Source organism: Nicrophorus vespilloides, unplaced genomic scaffold, assembly GCF_001412225.1.
Source record: "Nicrophorus vespilloides isolate i.1.1-1 unplaced genomic scaffold, Nicve_v1.0, whole genome shotgun sequence".
Lineage (NCBI taxonomy): Eukaryota > Metazoa > Arthropoda > Insecta > Coleoptera > Silphidae > Nicrophorus > Nicrophorus vespilloides.
This window is the reverse complement of record NW_017100099.1, coordinates 1,218,383-1,241,607: the sequence shown is the minus strand read 5'-3', so window position 1 is coordinate 1,241,607 and position 23,225 is coordinate 1,218,383. Positions and strand designations below refer to the sequence as shown.

Here is a 23,225-nt window from a genome sequence, read left to right as displayed (position 1 = left end):
ACGTTAATGTAGATATATAGGTTGCCAAATAACGTCGGTCACGAGAATTTAATGAAGCGTCAGTTGACGTAGGTCAGAGGTCCTTTTAGAACACTCATTTTTCTTACAATTTATTTTGCTCATTAAGCGAATCGCTCGTTATGCAAGGTACTCGTTAAGCGAGGTTCCACTGTAATTAAATTATTTTCAAAACACAATTACTCGAATAACTACCGTATTTTGCAACAAAAAAAACGAAACTCTTCTTTAAATCTGTACCAAATCAATCACTAAAAAATTGAACAAAAAACAGGATGGAGGCTGGAAAAATGGTGCTAAGAGACACCAACCAAATGTATTCCGGAAGGAGTAAATTAAGAAGAAAGGAAATTATTTTCAATAGAAATGCAAGGTACTATAAGTATACTTATCATTATTAAATAATTATATTAATTTATTCGTGTGCCGTTGAAATTTAACTACAAGTACAATTTTTTTATCGTAAAGGTTCTTCTTCTTTCTTCTTAAAGACTTTCACCTCTTATGATACTTGGCTTATGTCGCCTAGATCTTTGTACTCACTGAAGGGTTTATATATCTTTTGGCCCTTTTTCTACCACTTTTCGGGTTTATCTGCCACCACAAATTTTTGTTGGTTTTTTGTTTGCTTTCCTATTGGAATTTCATGATACAGGTGACTATCAGTACTTGTTGAAGAGTTGTATAAAAAAAAACATAGGTAAGACTTCATAAAGATTGAAAAACTCTGTTCTATAACATCAATGTGATATCACAATCAGCAACATTATGCAACCAAATTATCAACACAACGTCGAGCACAATCCTGACATCTCTTAGCGTGTAGCCATGTTACGTTGTCGGTGCGGTATGCAACCACTCTAGAATAATAGATAACTGATTGTGAAATCCGTCTAGATTTCGATCGCTCGCTGCGCCTCTAGAGTCTGTCTATATCGTATATAAATCACCGCAGGACCGACAAAGGACGCGCATAACATGGCGTGACCACGCTGGGACTGCTACATTGTTGTGTTTTTTCGGTGTACGCGAAGTCCTGTGTTTCTTGTCCTGAGATCGTCCGTAGGGAATCCCAAGATCTTTAGTTCCATTGGAACCGGTAAGTAAAGTCCCAGCATCCCCCAAAGATCTTCCAATTCCTTACTTCTTTTTATATATACACTTCTTCATCTTGTCTCTCGACGCTCTTCATTATTTAGCGCGCGTGACATTCCGTTCGTTAAACTTTACAAAGCCGCCTTTTATATTTATAAAAATATTAACAATTAATGAATCAAACATAAGCGAATCCATTAACAATATTCTTTTCATACCGGTTTGAAGAAAAACAATAACAAAAATTATATAATAATAATCAATTGTTTATTTATTTTTTTCATTTGTTGTCCTGTTGTTGACATTTCGGTATCTGGATCGATTGTTGATCTAGCAATCAAAACGGACCTTCGGATTTCGCAGATAAATATAATTGCGCATTTTTGCGCGCTTTTCTCCCCTTGATGGAAGCCGTGCGCACGTAACAACTCAATATCCTACGCATCAAACAAATAACAAGTAAATAAATAAACAAAACCGTGCTATCGATTAACGGCAATGATATTAAATTATTCATAGTTTAATCACACGTTACGTTCGTTCAATTACATTTGACTTTCAAATAAGAACGGTATTGTTATTATATTTCGTTCACATCTGTTCAACATCAATGAGACGTTAGGGGAAGTTTTTTTTGTGTGTTACCATCTTCCTTTTTTCTGGGTAAACCAGATTCGTGCTCAATGGTCGCACATGGTCTTCTTTTCTTTACCTGTTCGACTCTCCTTTCCAAACGTTTAAAACATTATGCAATATAATAAAGCATTGCAAATTCCGCGTCTTTAGAAAATGCGTTTTCCAGAAAACCGCTAGACGTTTGCATCGTAGTTTCACAGCAAAGCGGAACAAAATTATTTCATTTACCAACAACGTACATGCATTCTTTCTTTTTTTTAATAATATTTTACACATCTTTTGATAAGATATCGTTTTAAACGGTGTGATTGAACACGCGCTGAAAACAAACTGTGAAGCCTTTCCTGTAGCTATTTAAACACATTAATATTATACAATTACAGTGTTTTTGGTGGCTGAAAACCAATTTATATTAATTAATTAGGGCGGAAAGGCTGCTACCAACAGTCTTTTGTATATAAATGTTTTTGTGTATGTAATAAATTTTAATTAATTAAATCAAGCAGTGCTATTTATTTGGTCAGAATTTAAAATTAATGATCAATATTTTGAATAAAATATTATAAATGTCTGCATTACATCGAATAATTACAATCATAATTACATCAGAAACATTGATTAAAAATTGTAATAAATACAATTAAAAAAAATAATAATTTATTACTTCGTCTAACTAAACTCGTAGGAACTAAATACATACAAAAAGTGATGAAATATTTTTTTTGGATTTTTTATTTTGCTCAATTAAAATATTCTTTGTTTCGAAATTTTCAAAACCGGACTAATCGAAGCCGGACTATGCGAGGTTTTGCTGATATAATAACATAATATAACCTAACATAAATAATTTTTTTAATTAGTCTAAATAATTTATATTAACCAAAATATTCATATGAATTTACTATATTTTGTTTATATATGTTGTTCACGTCTCAATACTTTATAATCAAGATATTACTAAAAAGCGATTGAATTAATCAAGTTACTTTGAAATTATGTATTATAGAGTAATTAGAATATAACATTTTTAATAATAATAATATTTCATTTTTCTGTAGAATTTTATTAATTAAGTCTTTGTCAACTTAAAATTTATAATTATAGTCATAGTTAAAAAAAATACTAAAATTTGATATTAATAAAATTATATTTCTATTATATTATATACATAAATTTCATCCTAATTTATTATTTTGTGTGATATCCATGATAAAAATCTACTGTTATGGAACAGGTGTTGCTTTACACGAGGATAGTAATACACTTGAACAACGTGCGACGTTCTATTGTTAGTGATCAATATGCGAGAAATACCCAATACGAACGCATTGAACCGGAACCTAAGAAAATGGTTTCCAGTCTGATAACATTAATTATACGTTTGATAAGTTTGTTGCTATTCAGTTGTCGCGCTCTGCGTTATCGCACGACGAGTTAAGATTGTATTTCAATCGTAATACTACATTTCATACGAGTATATGGTTAACATTTTTTTCATTCACCTTATAAAAGTCATTAATTCGACAAATGTAGTGTAAATTTCATTAATAAAGTAAATAAACAATGAACTAAGTAATTGTTTTATGTCCATTGTACTTTATATGTATTAAAGTCGAATATAATGAAATAAATGTCAAGTTTTGATATTTATTTATCGACAAATAAAGTAATAAATGGATTATTAAGAGCAACTAAGTAATTGTGTTCTACTTTTCATGAGTATTCAGTGCACTTTATATATTTTAATGTCGAATTTCTGTATTCACCTTTTTCGTTAAATGTCAAATTTTGATATTTAGTTATATAGTATAACCTAGCAAAGGGAACATAATTAAAACAAAATAATATTTTTCTTTGGATTTCCTTTAAATCATATTAAAATTATCTTGCCTATAAATTTAGATAGATTTAGAAATATAGAGATTTAGATCACAATTTATTTCATGGTATTCTATACAGAAGTGACAAGTATTACTTGAATGTAGTTTTGTACTCACTGAGTGAGTATTGCAAAACAAATCATTTTTGTATACAATATAAAGATTACATAAAAGTACCAACAAGTAGTTAGGTCTGTTTCACGTCTCTTTATGATTTAAATAATGACCGGTACTTATAAGTACTGTCAGAAGACAAAGTGTTAAAGAACTTCTTAATAACAGAAAGCTTAGAAATATTATACTTCATAAGTATTGAAGTTGAATTATATAAATTACAAATTGTTGTTAACTATTTGGTAGTAAACTGTTTGACAGATTAAGATAGTTTGAGTAATGTCGGTAATTTACTAAAACGTGTGTCAAATTGAATGAAAATTTGTCATAATTGATATAGTTTGCTATAGTAATGAATACCATACACCAAGCAAGTCAATACAATATGTAAAAATAGTTTTCTTATTTCCTTCAAATGTTTATTGTACTTCATATGTATTGTACATATTGTTGTTAACTATTCAGTAGTGTCTGACAGTTGACGTAATAACACCGGTAATTTACCAAAACTTATGTCAAATAAAACGATAATCTGTCATAATAGTAACAAATAAATAACACGAGAATACAATATACAGATTATAATAAAAGAAACAATCAAAGAGAATAGTAAAATTCACTATCGCTTAACGAGCAAAATTAATTGTAAGAAAAATGACTCGCCTAACGAGCGACGTTTCGTATAACGAGTGACTAGGATTGTGCGCCTGCTACATCATTTTTAAAACTTGTGTACACATATTATGTGTATTTTTAATATGTTTCAAGAGTAAAATCCGGAAATTTTTGGACGGATTAAACTCGTTAAGTGAGTTTCCACTATATTATATTTTCTTGTAGGTAATAAAAACTGAAATTATTGATTTAATTATTTCTAAGTAGGACTAATGGATAACAGTTATTTCACGATTTTATCTATATATATTGTATTTAGTACGATAAAATACGATTCAATAATTGGGGATTTACAAGCAAAGACTGAAGTGGCTACACGCGATTCACGTTTTTTTTTTCATTTAAGTTATTGAGAATTATACATTTATCAAGTTTCCATATGAATCGGTTTTCATCTTTGCATGCATACTCAATGAATAACTCATGCGAAAATCCAAGTTTAAAAATATACACTGCATGACTAACATTTTTTTCTTCAGAAAAATATTCCTAAAACTGAAAGTTTCTTACAATTTATATGATAATTAAATGCAATTCAACAAATTTTTAGTATCTGATTTTGTTTAAAAACAAATTCTCATTATTTTGATCATAAATTATTTCAGCCTAATACACACTTTTTACAAAGTTTTGATGGATTTTATAAAAAAAAAGTCTATTTTTGGATTTTTTTCTTCACAACATGTTGATCAAAAATTGTTTTAGTTGCGTCTATTTTTTTAATAATGCTTTACAACATAAATAGTTTGAGACCAAGTCTTATTTCATCATGAATTTTGTGCCCGCATGATATTTGACTAAATCTTTAAGGCTTAAGTAAACTATAGTTTCAATTTTGTATACAAAGAAAAGACAATTCAATTTTACAAATAATCAAATGAAGCCGTGTGTTCAAATAGAGTACGGTATAATTATTTAGTGAGTGCGGCAAAATGCCATTACATGACCTTCACTTCTATACAAAAAAAAATGAAACCGGGGTCACTGTGCTGCAAATGTGCATGATAAAACGTAATTTCAAACCAAACGTTTGTTTTCATTAGGAAATCTACAATTATCATTTATTAAACTGAAAAAATAAAAACGCGAATGGTTTCAATAAAATACAGTAATATCTCACATAGTCCCGCTTCGATCAAATCCAGTTTAAAAATTTCAAAACAAACTAAATTTAATTGAGCAAATTCTATATAATTAGTACACTCAATTATTTGTTTTGTACTTTATCAAGTCTCTTTTTATGTGGTTCTCAATTAAACCAGTTTCAAAAAGGTCCAGAATATTTGGTCTTATATTTTTTTATTGAATTGTCATGATTTGTAAGTAAATCTACAGATGTTACCTATATGTCGATCATAATATAATGACACCATTTTATAACATAAACTTAAAAAATGTTATTATAATTTTGTATTAGGAAGTGTTTGTTTATTCTGTTGATGCAGTTCTGACAATTATTTAGATTTTAAATATAGCTTCGCTCAAGACTAAACATTCAAACACGTTTACACCAGATTTAATGTATCTGTCAACAAAGGCTTACATTCCTCACAGAACTGACTGCACTCGTGAGTTCTTGATGAATACGTACATTTCATACAGCTCAAGTATATTTTAACGCGCGCATGTCGTAAATTTGCGAAACGCGCCTACAGACTAATTGTTAATAATGCCAAGGTAACGAATTTAGGTTGTCCGATTTTTATTGTTCAATGTTATTAGCCTACACATTATACTATTCTTTTGTTCCATTTGGAATCTTGAACTGTTTAACTTAACACGATTAGCGTAGATGCAACAATATAATAGTTGACAGAAACGAATCATTTTTTATATTTAAATAAGATTGAACTCGAACTTTCCTACAGCAAACAAGAATAACTTCAACTATGAGTCATTATTACTCATACAACTAAACTTTGGAAACAACATTTCACTGAAAGGCAATTGTAGGAAAAGTTGTTTGTTTTTAGTTAAAATTATAAAAATAAATGATTATATTCGAGTGAAGCGTAAATTGTAAAATTTGTTAAAATAATTTATGTATTCATATAAAATATTATATTTGGTTTTATTTTCCAGTATTAAACATGTTTCTTTCATTGTTTAATTTCGCGGAATTTCATATGGTTATGTAATAAAACATCTTTACATTTTTTTCTCATTTTCAGTTGATTGCATCAGACCCAAAGACCGCAGCTAGAAACTACTTCGAGATGGCCACCGCTGCAGCTACCAATGGTAAATATACAATATCTAATGCAATATAATAAAATTATTGTAAAACTAATCATTTATTTATATCTACACACTAGGATATTAATCTGTAATTCAGCAGTGACTACAATGTATAAATACATTTTATGTTAATCGCTTTAGTGCATGCTGGAACTTGTTAATGATGTATGTGTTAGCTATAAAGTATACTTGCAAAATTTGGCAAAGTATAACAAAGAATGATACATCTTATCTGAATTACCAAGTCGCTTTAATTCTTTGAAGGACAAGAAATTCCTATATTTCTAGACCCAACAAATTTCTAGACTTTGACCAAAGTGCAAAAGGGGGTTGCGGACCAATAAGTTTGAGAAACGCTGGCTAAGACAATATTCAAAATGAAATACTGTTTCAATTTTTAGGTATTCTACAGCAAAGGTTCTCAACCTTATATTTTTAGTGGGTCGTGAAATGACAGCTGGGTCGCAGAACAATTACAAACAACCAACATAATTGAGTTTACTTATTGTGCAAAATACCGAATTTTACTTTTCATCTGATTATATGAACAGAGAGAATATTGCGTATATTTGCTTTAATTTTATCAATAAGCAATTAAATGTAACGTTATCTTATACGTTTCTACACTTTTCGGTTAATTAGGTTCAGTTCAATCGACGAAACTTCGTGTAATCTCTGTTACCAACGAAACACATGATATGCAATTTCGTCAGACAACAAGTCTTATGACGACGATACAGACCGAGCGCACGGCGATAATCCGATAAGTTCACTTTTTTTCGAGTTGATAAGGATTCTATACCTCTTAGGAAAAACTACTACTTCGTAAGAATTTATTACATTCCAATTAAATAAACTTTTTTCGTATTGGAATACGAGAATATTTTGTTCGGTTTGCATTTTGCACGCTATTTTTGGTGTATCATATTTTTTTTTTGCAACACAAAACCGCGACTCAGTTTTCAATGTCACTGGAATAAAAGCCCACAAACTGCGCGTGTATCGCGTGCAAACATTCCACTAATTTTAACATTAATAAATTGGAGGAATCGATTGAAAATAATTATTTAATACATAATTAATTCATATTGTTTCATAATTTAATCATTTTAACAACTAAATCTAATAAAACAATTATTTTTTTTATTGAAAATTAATTAAAATTTTGTTGTTATGACTTTACAAATTCGTCTCTATACTAAAATTAGTACATTTTATAAGTAAATCCATAATAAGTAGACTACACAAATAACAAAACTAATAGGTTATTTACTTTTATTTTATGGTAGTAATTTTAAAATTAAACAAAAAAAAACACGTAATTTCTCCATACACATGCCTCGATCTGATTTCATTTTTATCAAGAAATTGATAAGTTTACGGTTTATATTCATAGTTCCATGTACACATTATGCGGTTTGCTATTATTTTCTTCGTTTAATCCAGTCTCCTGTATTCTTGTCGATTTATGCATGGAACAATGCGAAAGTCGAGACGGTTCCGTGCATTAATCATGAAGCTTTCCACGACGGACGCACATGGAAAAACTTGACATTTTTACAAAAGGTTTTTCGAAGTCACGGAACGTTACATTATTGAATAATTGCACACCCATACTTCAATTAAAAGCAAATTAATGATTATTCTATAATAATCGATTTCATTAAATAGTTTTTTTTACAAAATCAATTATTGCAGAATAATTGTACGCATGATTTAAATTACAAATACTAAATATGCGCATGAAATAAGTATTTAGATCGATATAACTGTGTTTCCAAGGTTTCTAAATACATTTTGAAACAAATACTTTTCGTGTGTCAGTCTTATCTAGTAGGTAATTGGTAATTACTACCTACGAAAATAATTTGGCTTTAGGAAAAAAGTTTTAATCAACAGAAATACCTAGCACTCACGTCGACAATAATACAATAATACCTCGCATAGTACGGATTATTGTTTTTTCCAAGATCCTGGACTGTTTGAAGCCGGTCTAATCGAAAAACTAAGCAATTTTAAAGAATTTATTTTCATTTTACTCAATGAAAGTTTTCTTCGTTTTGAAATTTACAAACCGGACTATATAGTGAATCCGGACTGATTAAAGACAGGTTTTGTTGTACTTATTTTATTTAATATCTATTAGAAATAGTTGTATTAAACAGTTCACTGTATTGAAATATTTCCTTTTAATAATGACTATATTATTTTTTAATATATTATTCTGTTATTTGATATAATAACTAGGTAATGTATAGAATAACTAGTTAAAGCATCAATTAATATAAATATTCGATAAACTAATTAAGTTTTTATTTGTGCATATAAAAATTTCAATCAATTGCTGTGTTGTGTTTACATTTAGACTGAACGAAAACGAAAGTTAATTGTGTCCGGATATATTTAGCAGTGATTTAATTATAAAATTGAGAGTTATCCAAACGTTAATTGGTTTTATTTTTGTGCGTATTCACGTTGTTTTTCCTTCTACAATATATGTTTTTTCTGTTTCATTCTGAGCGCGATCAGGAATGGTGCCCGAACATCGGTTTTAACTATTTTTAGCTACTTTTAATCTCTACGTCGAATACATCTTACTGGGCGGAAGCTGTATACCCATCATTAGTAACCATCATCTTTTATTGGTTGGTCTCGGTCGAGAATGATTCTCGTTTTATATTTTCGTGGCAATGAATTGTATCCTCCTTCGGACAATGACCATTAGGTCAACGAGGTCGAGACAATTAATTTGTAGTTAGAAGACCTATTTGCTGCGGTTAAAGGGAATCGATTGATGACTGCATAGGCAATACATTACAACCTCATCGGATACGATGAAAGGGGGTGACATAGAACACCCACCCAATCACCCTTTTTGCCCCCTCGTAACGTGCACGTGACCTACACAAGAATAAATTGGATTGATGAATGATCGCATTAAACGAAGGTTTTCGTGATGATGTATATATATATTTTTTTACAGGATTATATTCAGTATATTATTTTCCTCGCGTTACACAACACTGCGACGCATGGTGTAATTCACAGTCAATTAGGTGTAAATTGTTTTGACGTAAGTTATTCAGAAAATCATTCAGTACGTGTCTTTTTTTATGTCCGCTATTATTGCGCTAATTATACATTTATTTGCGTTCGATACTTCAATTTTCACGTTTTGAATTGTGCGCGTATTCTGCGCATTTGGGCAGAGAGATACGTGTAGTTATTTACATCAATGATGGTATTTGTATAAATGGGGTTGAAACTTGTATGCGCTGAACAATCGGACAATGCTTGAATGGACGTCACTGTATAAACGGGTTTTAGTTGTTGCGATGAGAATGGAAGCTGCTGGTCTTCAGGGGGAAAATAAAGGGCAGCGAAGAGAAAAGTCGAGGGCAGAAAATGGGTCAAGGCTTTTTGCATTGTAATTTACACGGCGCAACAAGAAGTTTTTGTTATTTGCTTTAAAATCTTTTTTTTTATCAAACCTAATTATCGTGTATGTTCTAATTTCTAACAAGTTATTTTATTTAATTATTAAGAAAATATAATAATAATAACGAAGTACGTACCAATGTTAAAATGGATATTTTAGTATATTGATCTTTGGTTTATACATTCACAACTTTATTGGTGTTATGTTTTTTTCCAGTTTTCTTACGATTTAATACTAGTATATCCTACATATTTTCAATTGATTTTATCTTAGTAAGTTTTTTTTCAATAAACTCTTGATCTTATTCGCATCAATCATCAACATGAAAAATCAATATTTACTAAAAAATATATCCAGCAATTTAAACAGGTTAAGAGAATATATGACAAATCTGGCGATTTTTTGGTGAAATTTCGTTTAATGAACATCTCTTATATAAGACCCATTTTCTGTACATTTATGTGTCTTTAATCGCACGAACTTACATTTTGTCATCTGATTACACGTAGGGACAACTTTCAAACAGATCACATATATCAATTATTATAACTTTTATGTTATTTATTTTCCCGAAGTTTCAGAAAATATGTTTGTAGGTATTACCGAACGTTTATAAAACGGAAGTTAAATCATTGTTAAAATTATATCTAAAAAGTTTATATATATATTATTTTAAATGTTTTTGTAAGGTTTTAGTCAGAGGTTTTATCATATTTAAGTTGGAATTAATTTAATTTATAGTTGCAGGAATTACCATTAGTTTTATTTACTGTAAAAATACACTATGTTTTATATGTATTTTGCAATGTTTGGGGTATTTTAAATTTAGCGGAAAGATTTTTTTTTAAAAACTTTATTTAAATTTCGAAATAAATGTTTCACAAGTCACCTATTTTTTGTTTGTTGCGTATTTTGCTGCCAGACAGTAGGTATCGCTACTATTAACTGAACTATCTGGCGATACTATTTGAGGCATTAAACATAGGCAGCTGGCCCATGATAAATTCAACCTTGGCTCGAAGATCCGCTAAAATTACGTGACTTTCAAAATAAAAAAGACGGAAACTCGGATTTAAAAAGAAAAAAGCAAACACAATTTTCACCCACGATCCCAGAAAAATGCGGATAGGAAAGAAATAGAAATGTATTTCCTGCTTGGAATTGGGACGTGCTTATATATATTTATTTCAGACGGTGTTAATCGTACGTCTTTAATTATTAGGTCTGTAATAATTGGGAGGACGGGGATTTTTTTTAAAAGAAAATCATTGCGCCAAACGTTCGGCAAATATTTGTCTGGTGCGAAGATGTATTCGACCTTGAAGCGTTGATTAATTGGCGTTGAGCCAACAACCTTTCGTTAAGTAGGAAACGGAAGTAGAAAGAGATTTTCCTTTGTTTTTGTCAATTGTAGCTGTCGAGACTTTTCGTCGAGTTTGTCGTTAAGTGGTTTTGAAGACGTCCGGTCAATTGGGAGCAGTTAAAAATCTCTTTCGTGTGGGGAGGGAGTTGTTGATGCATTGTATTGACGGGCGGGTGAAGGGTTTTTTTTGCGTCGCGACGCTTTGGCCATTTACCAGTCGACGGTATCGAAGGTCCTTTATCCGCCAGACGTGCTGTGCTGGTGGTGCAGAAATGGGGTTGCAAACCGGCAGTTGCTGGGGATGGGGCGGGGGGTCGGTGAGCCTTGGATCGATGCCTGGGATTTCAGTTGCGTGTGGATGTACAGGATGTATGAGCAGGACGATCCCCGCCTAGGAAATGCGCCTCGAACTGTGCTTTGTGCCCTTGTGCACCATCCACAAACACTGGACGTATCGCAGAATCGATTACGGTCCTGTCGTGATGTATATTTCTAGGGCAATTGGTTCCACTCCGTGCAATTTGGGTTAAAACGCCAATCGACCTGTTGAAAACCATCGTGTTTTCTTTCCACCTCTTCACTCTGAAGGTTGACGCGCAGAATGCTTGCAAACATTTGCGTTTGAAACATAATAAAGCAAACAGTATTACTGATGTATTGTATGAATCCTTGAACACAATCCATTCTAATTGACTGTTCGAATTTCATAATAAAAGTTCTCCATAAGAAATAATTTAAGCTGAATCAATTTATTTTAAAACAACAATAATTATCCAATTGAAGATATTTTTAATGCATATTTCAGAAGATACTATAACTATACCTCGTATATTGCCAATATCCCAGACTAAACGAAGAACTAAATGTATAAAATAAAGCGCATAAAAAGAGATTTGACTTAACCTCTGATATTGTCAAAAACAGTTTGATACTCCTGAATTTTTGAATTTCAAAACTGCATTAAATCATTCTAAGTTCGAGAATTCGGATAATTCAGTTTTCTCTCTTTCGTGTGAGTTTTGTGAATGAAAAACATGTTTGCATTGGAAATAAAAACATTGTCCATTAATAACAATATGTTTGTTTTTTTAGTACCAAACCGCAAGTATACATGACTGCAGTTAAATGACGTCTGTTTTGATGTTTGTGATCTGCTGCGAATTTAAACGTTGGCGCTGTAGAAAACCAATTGTTGTTTACAAAACACCGCAAATCAAATATTGACTCGTGTGCGAAACTCAAGATATAATTTTATTTTTGGACCAGTAGTAATTGGGAATTGTTCCGTTTATTTGTGCTTATAGAACTGTTTACAACCGTAGATTGTAATTTATGTAGATGAAGGCGCACGTTTCTAATCTTCAGAATCCTGACCACATACGAGGGTATTCTATTTTGACTCGAATAATAGCCAAATTCTATTTTTGGATGCTGCGTTGAGCAAATTGCGATCTCTATGTATTATTTAACATAGTCGAGTCGAAAATAAATATTGCATAAATAAATCAAACGGACTGAGTGAACGCTGTGCATTTGTTCGGTTTCCACTTGAAACTTTCCATTATTCACTGAATGAAACTAAGACAAACTTGAAACCTTCAAATAAATACATACAAAAACGTAAAGTGGATTATACTTTACTTGTTCTTTTGCGTTTTTGAATATTTCAGTATTAAATTTATATAATGGGATTTGTTACAAAAATAAAACAAACATATTTGCGCACTAAGCGATTACTTGTTAATTAATGTGTGCAAAATCTACTTGTTACTTATCAAACTTTATATTTAAGTAATCATAGGTAAATTTCAATTTTAGTCTATTGGCTATATTCTAGAATATATATTAAGACTAGAATATTAATGAATTTCATATATCTAGTCTTAACATAGTATAGATACCATATTAGTTGGATGTAATTACGAAACTTAGATACTTATAATGTTACTTTGTAAGTAACAGTAAGTAAAAAAAGAGTATTTGAGTATTTTCTTGTATGTGGTTTTTTAAAAGATGAATTGTATGTTGCAGGTATCGCGAAGTATCATTCGAACGGGATGAACGGAATTGAGATGGAGGAAGAGGAGGAGACCTTCCCATTGATCTTCACCGACGACAAGCTTCAAGACAACACGCTGTCCGCCTTGAACATGATGAGAAAAAACCGTCACTTTTGTGACGTTATACTTCACGTATGTGCACTGACTGTATTCACGAATTCTAAGATTTCCCAGCCGAATGTGACCGTGCCCAAAATACAAAAAGCAAAAACAAAAAAATAAAAACCCTTTTTAGTAATTCGTTACAATTTTTTTTGATCGGCTGGTCGCTTCGATTGGGAACTTTGTAGAATCTGTTTACGGCCAGATACACTACTGCGTGTGTCACTACCTACATACCTCTCTTCAATAATGTGTTTAAGCAGTAGTGAGTAGATTTTAAGTACATTTTACCTTAAAACCAAAATATCTAAGTCGGACGTAGAAAATCGGGGGTGAAAAATGATTTCTTTTTGCAGAATATTTATTAAACAGAAAAATCGGCTTTAGGTAAAATTCTTATTATCTCTATACATACATAAATTAATGAGTGTTTACGTGACTTGACTCTATATGTTTACCCCTAAATCAAAAGAACGTTTTAATTTTGATGTTTTTCAGAAACGTTTACGCGTTCTTGTAGGTGATGGTAATTTTTTATTATTTTTTTCCTTCCTAATTTATCATTGCATTCGTAGACGAGATGACGTGCTTCGATGATTGCTAACAGTCCTTTTTTGTTGTTAAATAAATGTAGGTTGGGAACGTCGAGATTCACGCCCATCGCGCTATCCTGGCCAGCGTCTCACCATACCTATTCGAGCTGTTCTCCAACGAGGTGGAACAGAAGAGCACGGAAAATGTGGTTTCCTACAAGTTGAACGGAGGATTTGACAAAAGGGCTCTTCAGATATTGATTGAGTACGCCTACACTGCTTCATTGGAAGTACCTTTCGATCAAGTAATTACCTCCATCTGAATTAACAATTATTTCTAACGGTTTATTACTTGTCGTAGGTAAAGGCTGTATATTTGGCCGCTTGCCATTTGAAAATCGAGCGTGTTGCTAGATGTTGTGCACAGCACTTGATCAAACATCTGTCCGTGGATAACTGCATTGAAACCAGGTCTCTGCCAGGTATTGCTCGCAACAAGGAACTCACTCAAAAAGTCGATTCATTTATTGCAAATGAAGTAAACGAACTTTTATATTAAACGCGAACTCGTTCGTTAATAATCGATAATATTCGTAGTTCGACGGCATCACCGGGAGTCCATCCCTATTGAATTTATCTTGCGCCAGGATTGAGATTCTGAATCAGTCCAGACAAGAGATGAGTCATGTCAACCATAGCTCTCTATGCCGATTGGTACTTGATTGGATTCGCAAGCAGCTGAACGAGAATTCTCTGACTCATTTCAGCCTGAATGAGAGGACTCACATGCTATACCTAGCCATCGATAATTCGTTACAAGATTGTACAAGCTTACCAACAGGTAATCAATTGATTGTACATATTTCATTAACTCAATACTAAATATTACTTTATGTTATAGGCGATATTTGCGACACGGATATTGTGCAGGATTACAAGAAAATGTCTTTGAAGAACGTGACAGGAAACTCGAAAGCCAAACGGAAGTCTCTCGTGCAGCCAAGCAAACCCCGCGTGTTGATATACTCGCGCGAAATCGGTGAGGATTTGGAAGCGGAAGCGGAACCCGATTGGAATCTGATCGCTTCCTCTCGTGTCGGAGAGCACTGTTTCTTGGCGTTAGTGACACTAGCCGGAAAATTATGCACTCTATCGGTGCAATTAAGGTAATCTATTCCATACACGTTCATCTAATTGTTTCTATAAAACGAATTTGCATTTCAGATTGAACATGCCTACAACACCTTCCCCAATTGCCACACCCGACGTCAGCCGACCATCGAGTGAAGAGAAACCCGACTTGTATTGCGCCCTTGCCAACATGTCGAATCCCCGATGCGCCGTTGGTTGTGGTAACCTAAACAACAACCTCATCGTTTGCGGTACAAAATCTAATTAATTGATTAAAGAATGTTAATTATTTCTGTAATTTAATATTCAGGTGGATACGATAGGATAGAGTGTCTGAAAACCGCAGAGCTTTATAACCCAGATTCTAACACGTGGACCGCTCTTCCTCAGCTGAAGGAGAGCAGGGGTCGATTCCAAATCGCCGTTCTCGATGATAAAGTATACGCTATTGGAGGAAGCAACGGTACCACAGAGTTGGAGACTGTTGAGATGCTCGACATGAATCTAGGAAAATGGACGAGTCAACCTAGGTTGCCTTTAGCACGCAGCAATCCAGGAGTTTGCGATTTGAATGGAATAATCTACTGCGTTGGAGGATGGAACGGTCAAGTTGGCATCAAGCAGTGCGACGTTTTCGATCCGAAGACACAAAAGTGGACTTCGATTGCTCCACTGAACATTGGCAGATACCAAGCTGGTTTAACTGCGTACGGGAATCAGGTTTACGCAATCGGCGGTTGTGATTCGTGGAATTGCCTGAGCTCCGTGGAAGTGTATAACCCGGAGGACGATGTTTGGGTTATGATTAAGTCGATCATCACAGCTCGCAGAGGTTGCGGTGTTGCTGTTTTCAACAACAGGCTATACGTTGTTGGAGGATCCGATGGATCGCACTCTTTGAGCTCCACAGAAATCTATGATGCCAAGCAGCAAACCTGGGTGGTTGGACCTAGCATGACGACGCCCAGGGCTAATGTAGAAGTCGCCGTCGTCGGCAACAGGCTTTACGCAGTTGGTGGTTTCTCAGGTAAATCCGTAAATTTAATGTTCAATCCAATGATTAATTTTTGGTACACATTTCAGGCAAAACTTTCTTGAATACTATTGAATATTTGGACGAGAATTCCAACGAGTGGACAACATTCGTGCAAAAGGGTTTCTGCCGGAGCCGAACCAGCTCCAGACAGAGCTTCTCTGAGTCCAATCCAGTAATAGATTCAATTATAAATGGGACCATCGTTACTCATTAAATATAAGTGCATGGCTAATTTGTTTAGGATTTAAGCATATATATATTTAATTAAGTATAATACGAATAAGAATAAGCAAAAGAAGCCCTTTTTCCATCGACCCTTTTACATTGGAAATACATTTTTTATATATCTATATACATGTTACGAATTAAGTTTTTCTTCTACATTTACTTTCACTCCGCGTGAATCTTTATTTATGTTCGACCACATATCGTTTTATCCGTTTTTCGGTGATTTTGATTCCTCTTTGAAGCATTTAAAAGAACACTTATACACTATTTGAAGAATAACAGAAATTTACCTATATATTGAAATATAAATTGAAGGCTGGCATTTTATAATGAATAATAAATGAAAACAGTTAAGGAATTATTATATTAAGTACAGATCAGTAAGAAAGAAAAATAAATATATATTTTGCATACTCTTTTATCAATCACTCGCAATAAATGGAAAAATATTATATATATGAAAGAAAACGTGAAATGAAATGAAACTATTTATGGATGATGAAAGGAAAGTACATGAAAGAAATTATTAATTTTAGGAAGTGTTTTTGGGATAATTATATATGGATGTATGATGTAGTAGTATTGTTATTATGAGGATTCTTATTGGCCTACGTGAGGATAACATATGTGTAAGATATTTTTCTTTTCGTTTGTGTATTGCGTTGTCTCATGGCTTACATATTATATATACACTATTTTTTTTTTCGTTTCCGAATAAATTGTTAAGTTTGTTCATTATTATATTATTATTTTTGTCTGCAATTCGGTCTATATGAAAACATGAATGGGAATTTATAAAAGACATAATAAAAGATTATTGATTGTATAATATAAATTTATAATAAATGTTTATTTGTATAGTTTTCTTTTTAATATACAGTATATATATATATATAAAATTTTAAAACGTATGTTATATGAAATGATTAAATATATATGTATTGATGAGTATTAAAAAAATATGTTTCTTTCTTAAACATTAGTATTAATAATGTTATTTGATCATTAACTCACAAAAATATGTTTGTGAAACGTCGCCATTTGATACAGGACCGCTTTAAGGTTGTCGTAGAACCTAGGGACAAACCCCATTATGTTCACTTTTGTAGGTCCTAATGAATAAAAGAGTAAGATATAATTTGATATCAAAAGTGGTTTATATCGCAAGCCCGACAACCGAAAGACCGTCTATTGAAATCCCGACGTTCGAAATTTCGACTGTATCGAAATCCCGACTTTCGAAATCCCGGTTGTATTAAAATTCCGACAATCAAAATCCCGACTATATCGAAATCCCGACTACCATACAAATGTTATTGTAGAAATTTATAATAATAAAAGACACTGTCGGGATTTCGATATAGACGGGATTATGATAGTCGGGATTTCGAACATCGGGATTTTGAGCCAGCCGGGATTTCGAATGTCGGGATTTCGTTTGTCGGGCTTGCAAGTGCCACCGATATAAATACATAGTACAAACAAACGAACAAAGCATATAAACAAGCAAATTAAAAACACAATAATAAAAAAGTGAATGGACCATTGGAAACGTCTATAGAAAATTATACGATGTAAACATAATAATTTATATGTAAATAAGAAATGTATGACAAAAACAAAATAAAAATAAATAAAATCAACATTTATATAAACTTTTCAGGAGCAGATACTTTTCAGCTCTTATCACAGTCTAGGAAGGTAAATAAAAAATGTATCATCAAATTTAACAAAGCATAAATAAAAACAATATGAAACAATGAATAAACACATTATAAATATTTAAACAACACAGCCAGAGTTTTTAATAAAATTTAAAATTAGTCTATATATATTACTGTCCTTCATCCTTAACAGGACTTAACAGGAGATCGGAAGGTGAATTTTCTGAGCACGTTGAAAATGTGATTTGCAGTGGATATCATCCCACAGTCACAGTGCGGTGAATCCACCAAATTCATCCAAAAAAGATGAGCTGCAGATCTTAATGAACTTGAATTCGTGAGACCATGGTAACATTCCCAGAGAACAAGGGAATAGGATAATCCGAAATCCTATTCCCTTGTTCTCTGACCTGTTTTCATATAGGTACTCCGAGCAAACTCGTTCAGACAATGTTTTGTTGAATTCTGTGGTGTAATGATTATGATTTCCACCACAGAGGAAGCATGTACGAGAATCTTTGATGGTGCACTCTTAGATGTCGTGGATCTCTATTCTTACATTTTTTTTAGGGTGGCCATACCACATACACCCGTGACATTGGATAGTCCGGGGTATATGCAGTTGCGGAGTCCTATGATTGTGGAATAAGTAAATTGATTTTGGTAAGATTTTACCGCGGAACGTTATTAGGATGGTGTTAGTGGGGATGTATGTTGGGTTGCCAGATTCGTCATTCGATCTCTTCAATCTTTCCCCTTCATCACCTGTCGTTTATCTTCCGTTTCAATATTGTCCATAATTTCATCTTCAGTAATTTCTCTGTCTATGTTTCTGATTATTCCTTTAGACGATACTAAGTGAGATGGTATACAAGCTCTTATTCTTTCTACAAAGGTCACGGGTCACTTATTGCATTCATAAAGGTCACTGCGACCATATTCTTATCTCTGCCTTCTACCTTTGTTACTTGCCTAATTTTGTATCTGTCTAATGTTCTACCCACTTGTAGTGGGCGCAGGGATACACTGGCTATAGCGGGTTCCAATGGGACTACGAATGGGGCTATATCATTGAGGGAAAAAAGCTCCTTCGAAATAGTCACTTTACTGTTTTTGCCTTCGAAGACTTAAGTCTTTCGTTTTTATAACTCGTTAGCAAAGCAATTATATCTGCAAGAGATTCCGGGGACTTCACTTCTGTATCCACTACCATCACCTGATCTCCCTCGGAGTCACCCAGATTATTGGGGGTGTCTTACTGACCCCCCAAAAAAAGTACAAAAAAAACTTACTTTAAAAAAAAACTATACCACAAATTTCCAAATAATAACTTAAACTAAATTACATTACTAAAACTAAACTAAATAACTAACACTAAAATAAATCTAGAGTACTATACACACCGCTTGACACTACTCTTGCGTGTTTGTTTTTTAAAGAGGTAATATATTTGGATAGATGAAACAATGAGCGTATTTTTAAATTTTCAAAAAGTAACGAGCATTTGTTTATAGATTATGCAACCCAAGTTACTTTAAAGGGAAATCTTGTATAATTAGGTGAAATATTTATTTATGTTTGTTTAAAATTACCGTACCTATTTAAACTTACAATAAACTATTATCAATAACAATTTCGAGTTAGTTTTGAGCTTAACTGATGAAAATTATGTATGTTTACGTTAATTTTGTAATAGTTGGTCATATTGGAATTGTAGCTTGACGGGCATGCGTTTTCGGTTTACAAAAACAGTTGGTGAACTCGTACGAACAGCGTTCAACAAGTGTTTTCTTGTAGAAAACTGAAAAATAAAGAGCCGGTGAAAAGTTCCTGTAGTTTTCCGAGTTTTCCTCGCAGCTAAAACCTTTTGTATCCATGAACCGGGAAAAACTAATCGAAGAAATGCATAAGAATATCTACTACTCGGATAAATATTACGACGATGAGTACGAATACAGGTAAGAACATCAAAACAAAATGGTCTTTACAACCCTCGTCTTTGTAAAGTACGGCATGGCCTTCGCGATGGACTCGAAAAAAGCATAAAGGAATTTCCTTTGTATCGTACTATTTACATACAAACCGTCACTCTAACACTTTAAAATATAATATTTTTTTGTTTGAATTTGACCGAATCTGCGTGTTTTTGTTTATGGCATTTGTGATTTTTTTCATTGCAGACATGTTGTGTTACCAAGGGAACTGGTCAAATTGGTTCCGAAGACTCATCTAATGTCAGAGCAGGAATGGAGGAGTATCGGGGTGCAGCAGAGCAAGGGTTGGATACATTATATGACTCATACACCTGAACCTCATATCCTCCTGTTCAAGCGACCCATCACCACACCACCTCAATAAGGAGATCCACGGAATCTTGTTTCTTTGTAAATATGTTTATAAACCCACATGAACAAAAGTATGATTTGATGAGCAGCATCATCGAAACAAACTAAAAAAAAACTCTTATTTTTTTTTTATTATTTAGAGATTTAAGTTTCTGTTTTTTTTTAATAATGCTCAAATTTTGGCCAAAACATTCCAGATTTCACACAGTTATTTACAAATTCCAAGGGGGGTGGTTCACATACATATTTACTCTTCAGCTTTTTTATTATTAGCATCTTATTCATATTGTTTTTTTTTTAAATATAACAATGCTTCCACTTAACATATTTACTAAAGCATCCCTTATTAACACAATTAAAATCTAGCAATAGTATTTGGCCTAAAATTTGTTCAATGAAAAATATATATATTTTTTTTTATAAATAAGCTATCCTGTTTAATATTAGGTATATGTAAAGAAAAAAAATGTTATTATCAAAATACGAACAGTACGTTTTTTTAGATTTTATTTCTCCAAAAGATGCATCTTTTGCGTTATTATTGCTGCTGCATTAATCAAAATTCTGTTTTTTATTCATTTTATTTCTTTCTTTTCAGTTTTTTGTCAGAAAATTTTCTATTGTCTTGTATGAATCATAACTAACTAACATACTTATAAATATTAATAATCTCATTAGTATATAATATGAAAAATGGCTGTTACTTTATGATACAATAAAACTGTTTTTTACAATTTCTATTTTCAATAATCCCTAATTTATACATATTCATTTTTCTACAACTTTTATTAGTGTATATTCATGCGTATGTATAAAACGACAGCAATAACATTAATATGATACTATGAATACTCCTAATTGATACACTTTCAAAACAAACAAAAACAAGTATTTTTGAGTCAGACATACAGTAAACAAACCCAACCAAGGTTGATCTCATGGAAACACATCCAATTTTAATAAAAATTAATATAGATTAGTAAGAATGTAAAAGCAACAACATTAGTCTTCAATAATTTTACAATAATTAGATTAAAGACGTATTAAAAAGTATATTCACAAATTCTAAACCAAAGAAATAAATTCATCAAAGTTACAAAGTTAATAGATAATACATTTGTTCATAAAATATTAGCTTAGAAGTTGGAAGTCTTCTATCACTGGTATTTTAACATATACAAATACAGCATACCTCATATAGTACGGTTTTGGTAAGTTCGGAGTCATAGTCCGATTTGAACATTTCAAAACAAACTAAATTTTAATTGAGCAAAATAAAAATATATAATAACAAATTAGTACACACATTATTGTGTATTTATTTATTTATTTTTTTGTGCAATTTATTTTGATTCTCGATTAGTCCGGTTTCAAACAATACGGGAAATTGGTGAAAACGATTACTTTATTAGCTGTTTGTGTTTAGATCAAATATCGAAGCTGTTACTACTTATTAAGCACATATAAAATTGTATGGACTATACACTCTAAAAGAAACTAGGTCAATCGGCAAATTCCTATAAGTCTTGTGGCTATAACTTCCGGTCATGGAACACCCCTCTCAGCTGGGTGATTTTGATCTTTTAATAATACTCAAATAGAATTCATGCACCAATAAATGCAGACATATAGTTTGCGTTGTATTCTCATATTTGATTGAACCATATTGTATATACAGTAAAAAGCCGATTATTCGCGTTAATTCGTTAAAGCATAATTATTAATCTGTAATTTTTATTGTTTTACTTGCAAAATTATTTACTAACAGCAGATTTTTTTGTTTAACTCAGAGGTTCCCAAACTTTTTCGGATTGTGGCGCCTTTAATTTATCAGAATTAGTCAAAAGATTGGTCCTCATGACGAAGTTTATGTTAATATAGCAGAATTTCGTCCCTGTGTACGCTTATAAAATAATTAAACACCAAATCAGCCGCGTCCACGGTTAACCCGAACTACGGTAAATTGAGACCCGGATAACCCGTATTTTACTGTATGATGTAAATATTGTTCCTATCTTAGAGTTTATTATATTATTTGTGGATGTATTTATTTATTAACTAATTGGATAAATGTATCTAATTCATTAAGACTAATGATCACAGCCTAAAATAAATATATTTAACTAATTTGTTAAATAATTAATTCAACAAAAATTGCATGGTTGATCCTTATTTTCATTCACTATTTCGCTTTGTTCAACAATTTTCCGAAGAATTATTGTAACTGTTTTATACCTATTATATTTTGCCTTATACATGTGTTATCAACCATAATGTAATTTTGTTATGATGAATGTCTGCTTTGTATTAATATTCATATTAAAAAATGTACGAATATAAATGTAAAGGTATTATTCTATACGTATTGTACATATTTTGTTCTCTAAGAAAGGTCTGCTATAAAGATCTTGTATTTTATTTTTTTATCACAACGTTAATGTATAACAAAGCCATTTTCAGTTAAGTGCAAGTCAACCACTTAAGAATTATATCCATCCCTTGTGACCAAAAAAATAAAACCATTAACTTGGTTCGGAGCTTCCAGCAACAAAGAATTTTTAATTAATTTCATTTTAAAGCATTTCCATTCGATTAAATGACAAAGAAGTATTGTTTCCGGTCTGTATGCCCCTTATGATCCAACGAAACTACCCCAGCGGTGAATGCG

The 23,225-nt window shown here is 32.1% G+C and overlaps 2 protein-coding genes across 3 annotated transcripts; both read left to right on the top strand.

Moving 5' to 3' along the window:
- Positions 1–946: 946 nt before the first annotated feature.
- On the top strand, positions 947–17,294 carry LOC108567940 (influenza virus NS1A-binding protein-like). 2 transcript variants are annotated; one of them, XM_017928754.1, is made up of 10 exons: positions 947–1,117; positions 6,590–6,659; positions 13,490–13,650; positions 14,255–14,458; positions 14,515–14,691; positions 14,751–14,994; positions 15,055–15,319; positions 15,378–15,535; positions 15,595–16,311; positions 16,368–17,294. In XM_017928754.1, the coding sequence occupies exons 2-10, from the start codon at positions 6,635–6,637 to the stop codon at positions 16,532–16,534; spliced, it is 2,118 nt and encodes a 705-aa protein (XP_017784243.1). In that variant the 5' UTR covers positions 947–1,117; positions 6,590–6,634; the 3' UTR covers positions 16,535–17,294. The 2 variants fall into 2 exon arrangements, with proteins under 2 accessions (XP_017784243.1, XP_017784244.1); XM_017928755.1 differs by lacking the exons at positions 947–1,117; positions 6,590–6,659 and adding an exon at positions 9,655–9,729.
- A 2,673-nt stretch (positions 17,295–19,967) lies between these two features.
- LOC108567914 (cyclin-dependent kinases regulatory subunit) lies at positions 19,968–21,095 on the top strand. Its single transcript, XM_017928701.1, has 2 exons — positions 19,968–20,170; positions 20,393–21,095. Exons 1-2 carry the CDS (start codon positions 20,088–20,090, stop codon positions 20,568–20,570), a joined length of 261 nt encoding a protein of 86 aa, XP_017784190.1. The 5' UTR covers positions 19,968–20,087; the 3' UTR covers positions 20,571–21,095.
- Positions 21,096–23,225: the final 2,130 nt, after the last annotated feature.

What these genes read in the sequence shown, in the direction of transcription:
- LOC108567940 (XM_017928754.1), top strand. Translation starts at nt 6,635, where the DNA reads ATGGCCACCGCTGCAGCTACCAATG. An exon ending in TTTGTGACGTTATACTTCAC is followed by an intron (nt 13,651 to 14,254) that starts GTATGTGCACTG and finishes AAATAAATGTAG; the next exon opens with GTTGGGAACGTCGAGATTCA. An exon ending in TGGAAGTACCTTTCGATCAA is followed by an intron (nt 14,459 to 14,514) that starts GTAATTACCTCC and finishes TACTTGTCGTAG; the next exon opens with GTAAAGGCTGTATATTTGGC.
- LOC108567914 (XM_017928701.1), top strand. Translation starts at nt 20,088, where the DNA reads ATGAACCGGGAAAAACTAATCGAAGAAATGCATAAGAATATCTACTAC. An exon ending in GACGATGAGTACGAATACAG is followed by an intron (nt 20,171 to 20,392) that starts GTAAGAACATCA and finishes TTTTCATTGCAG; the next exon opens with ACATGTTGTGTTACCAAGGG.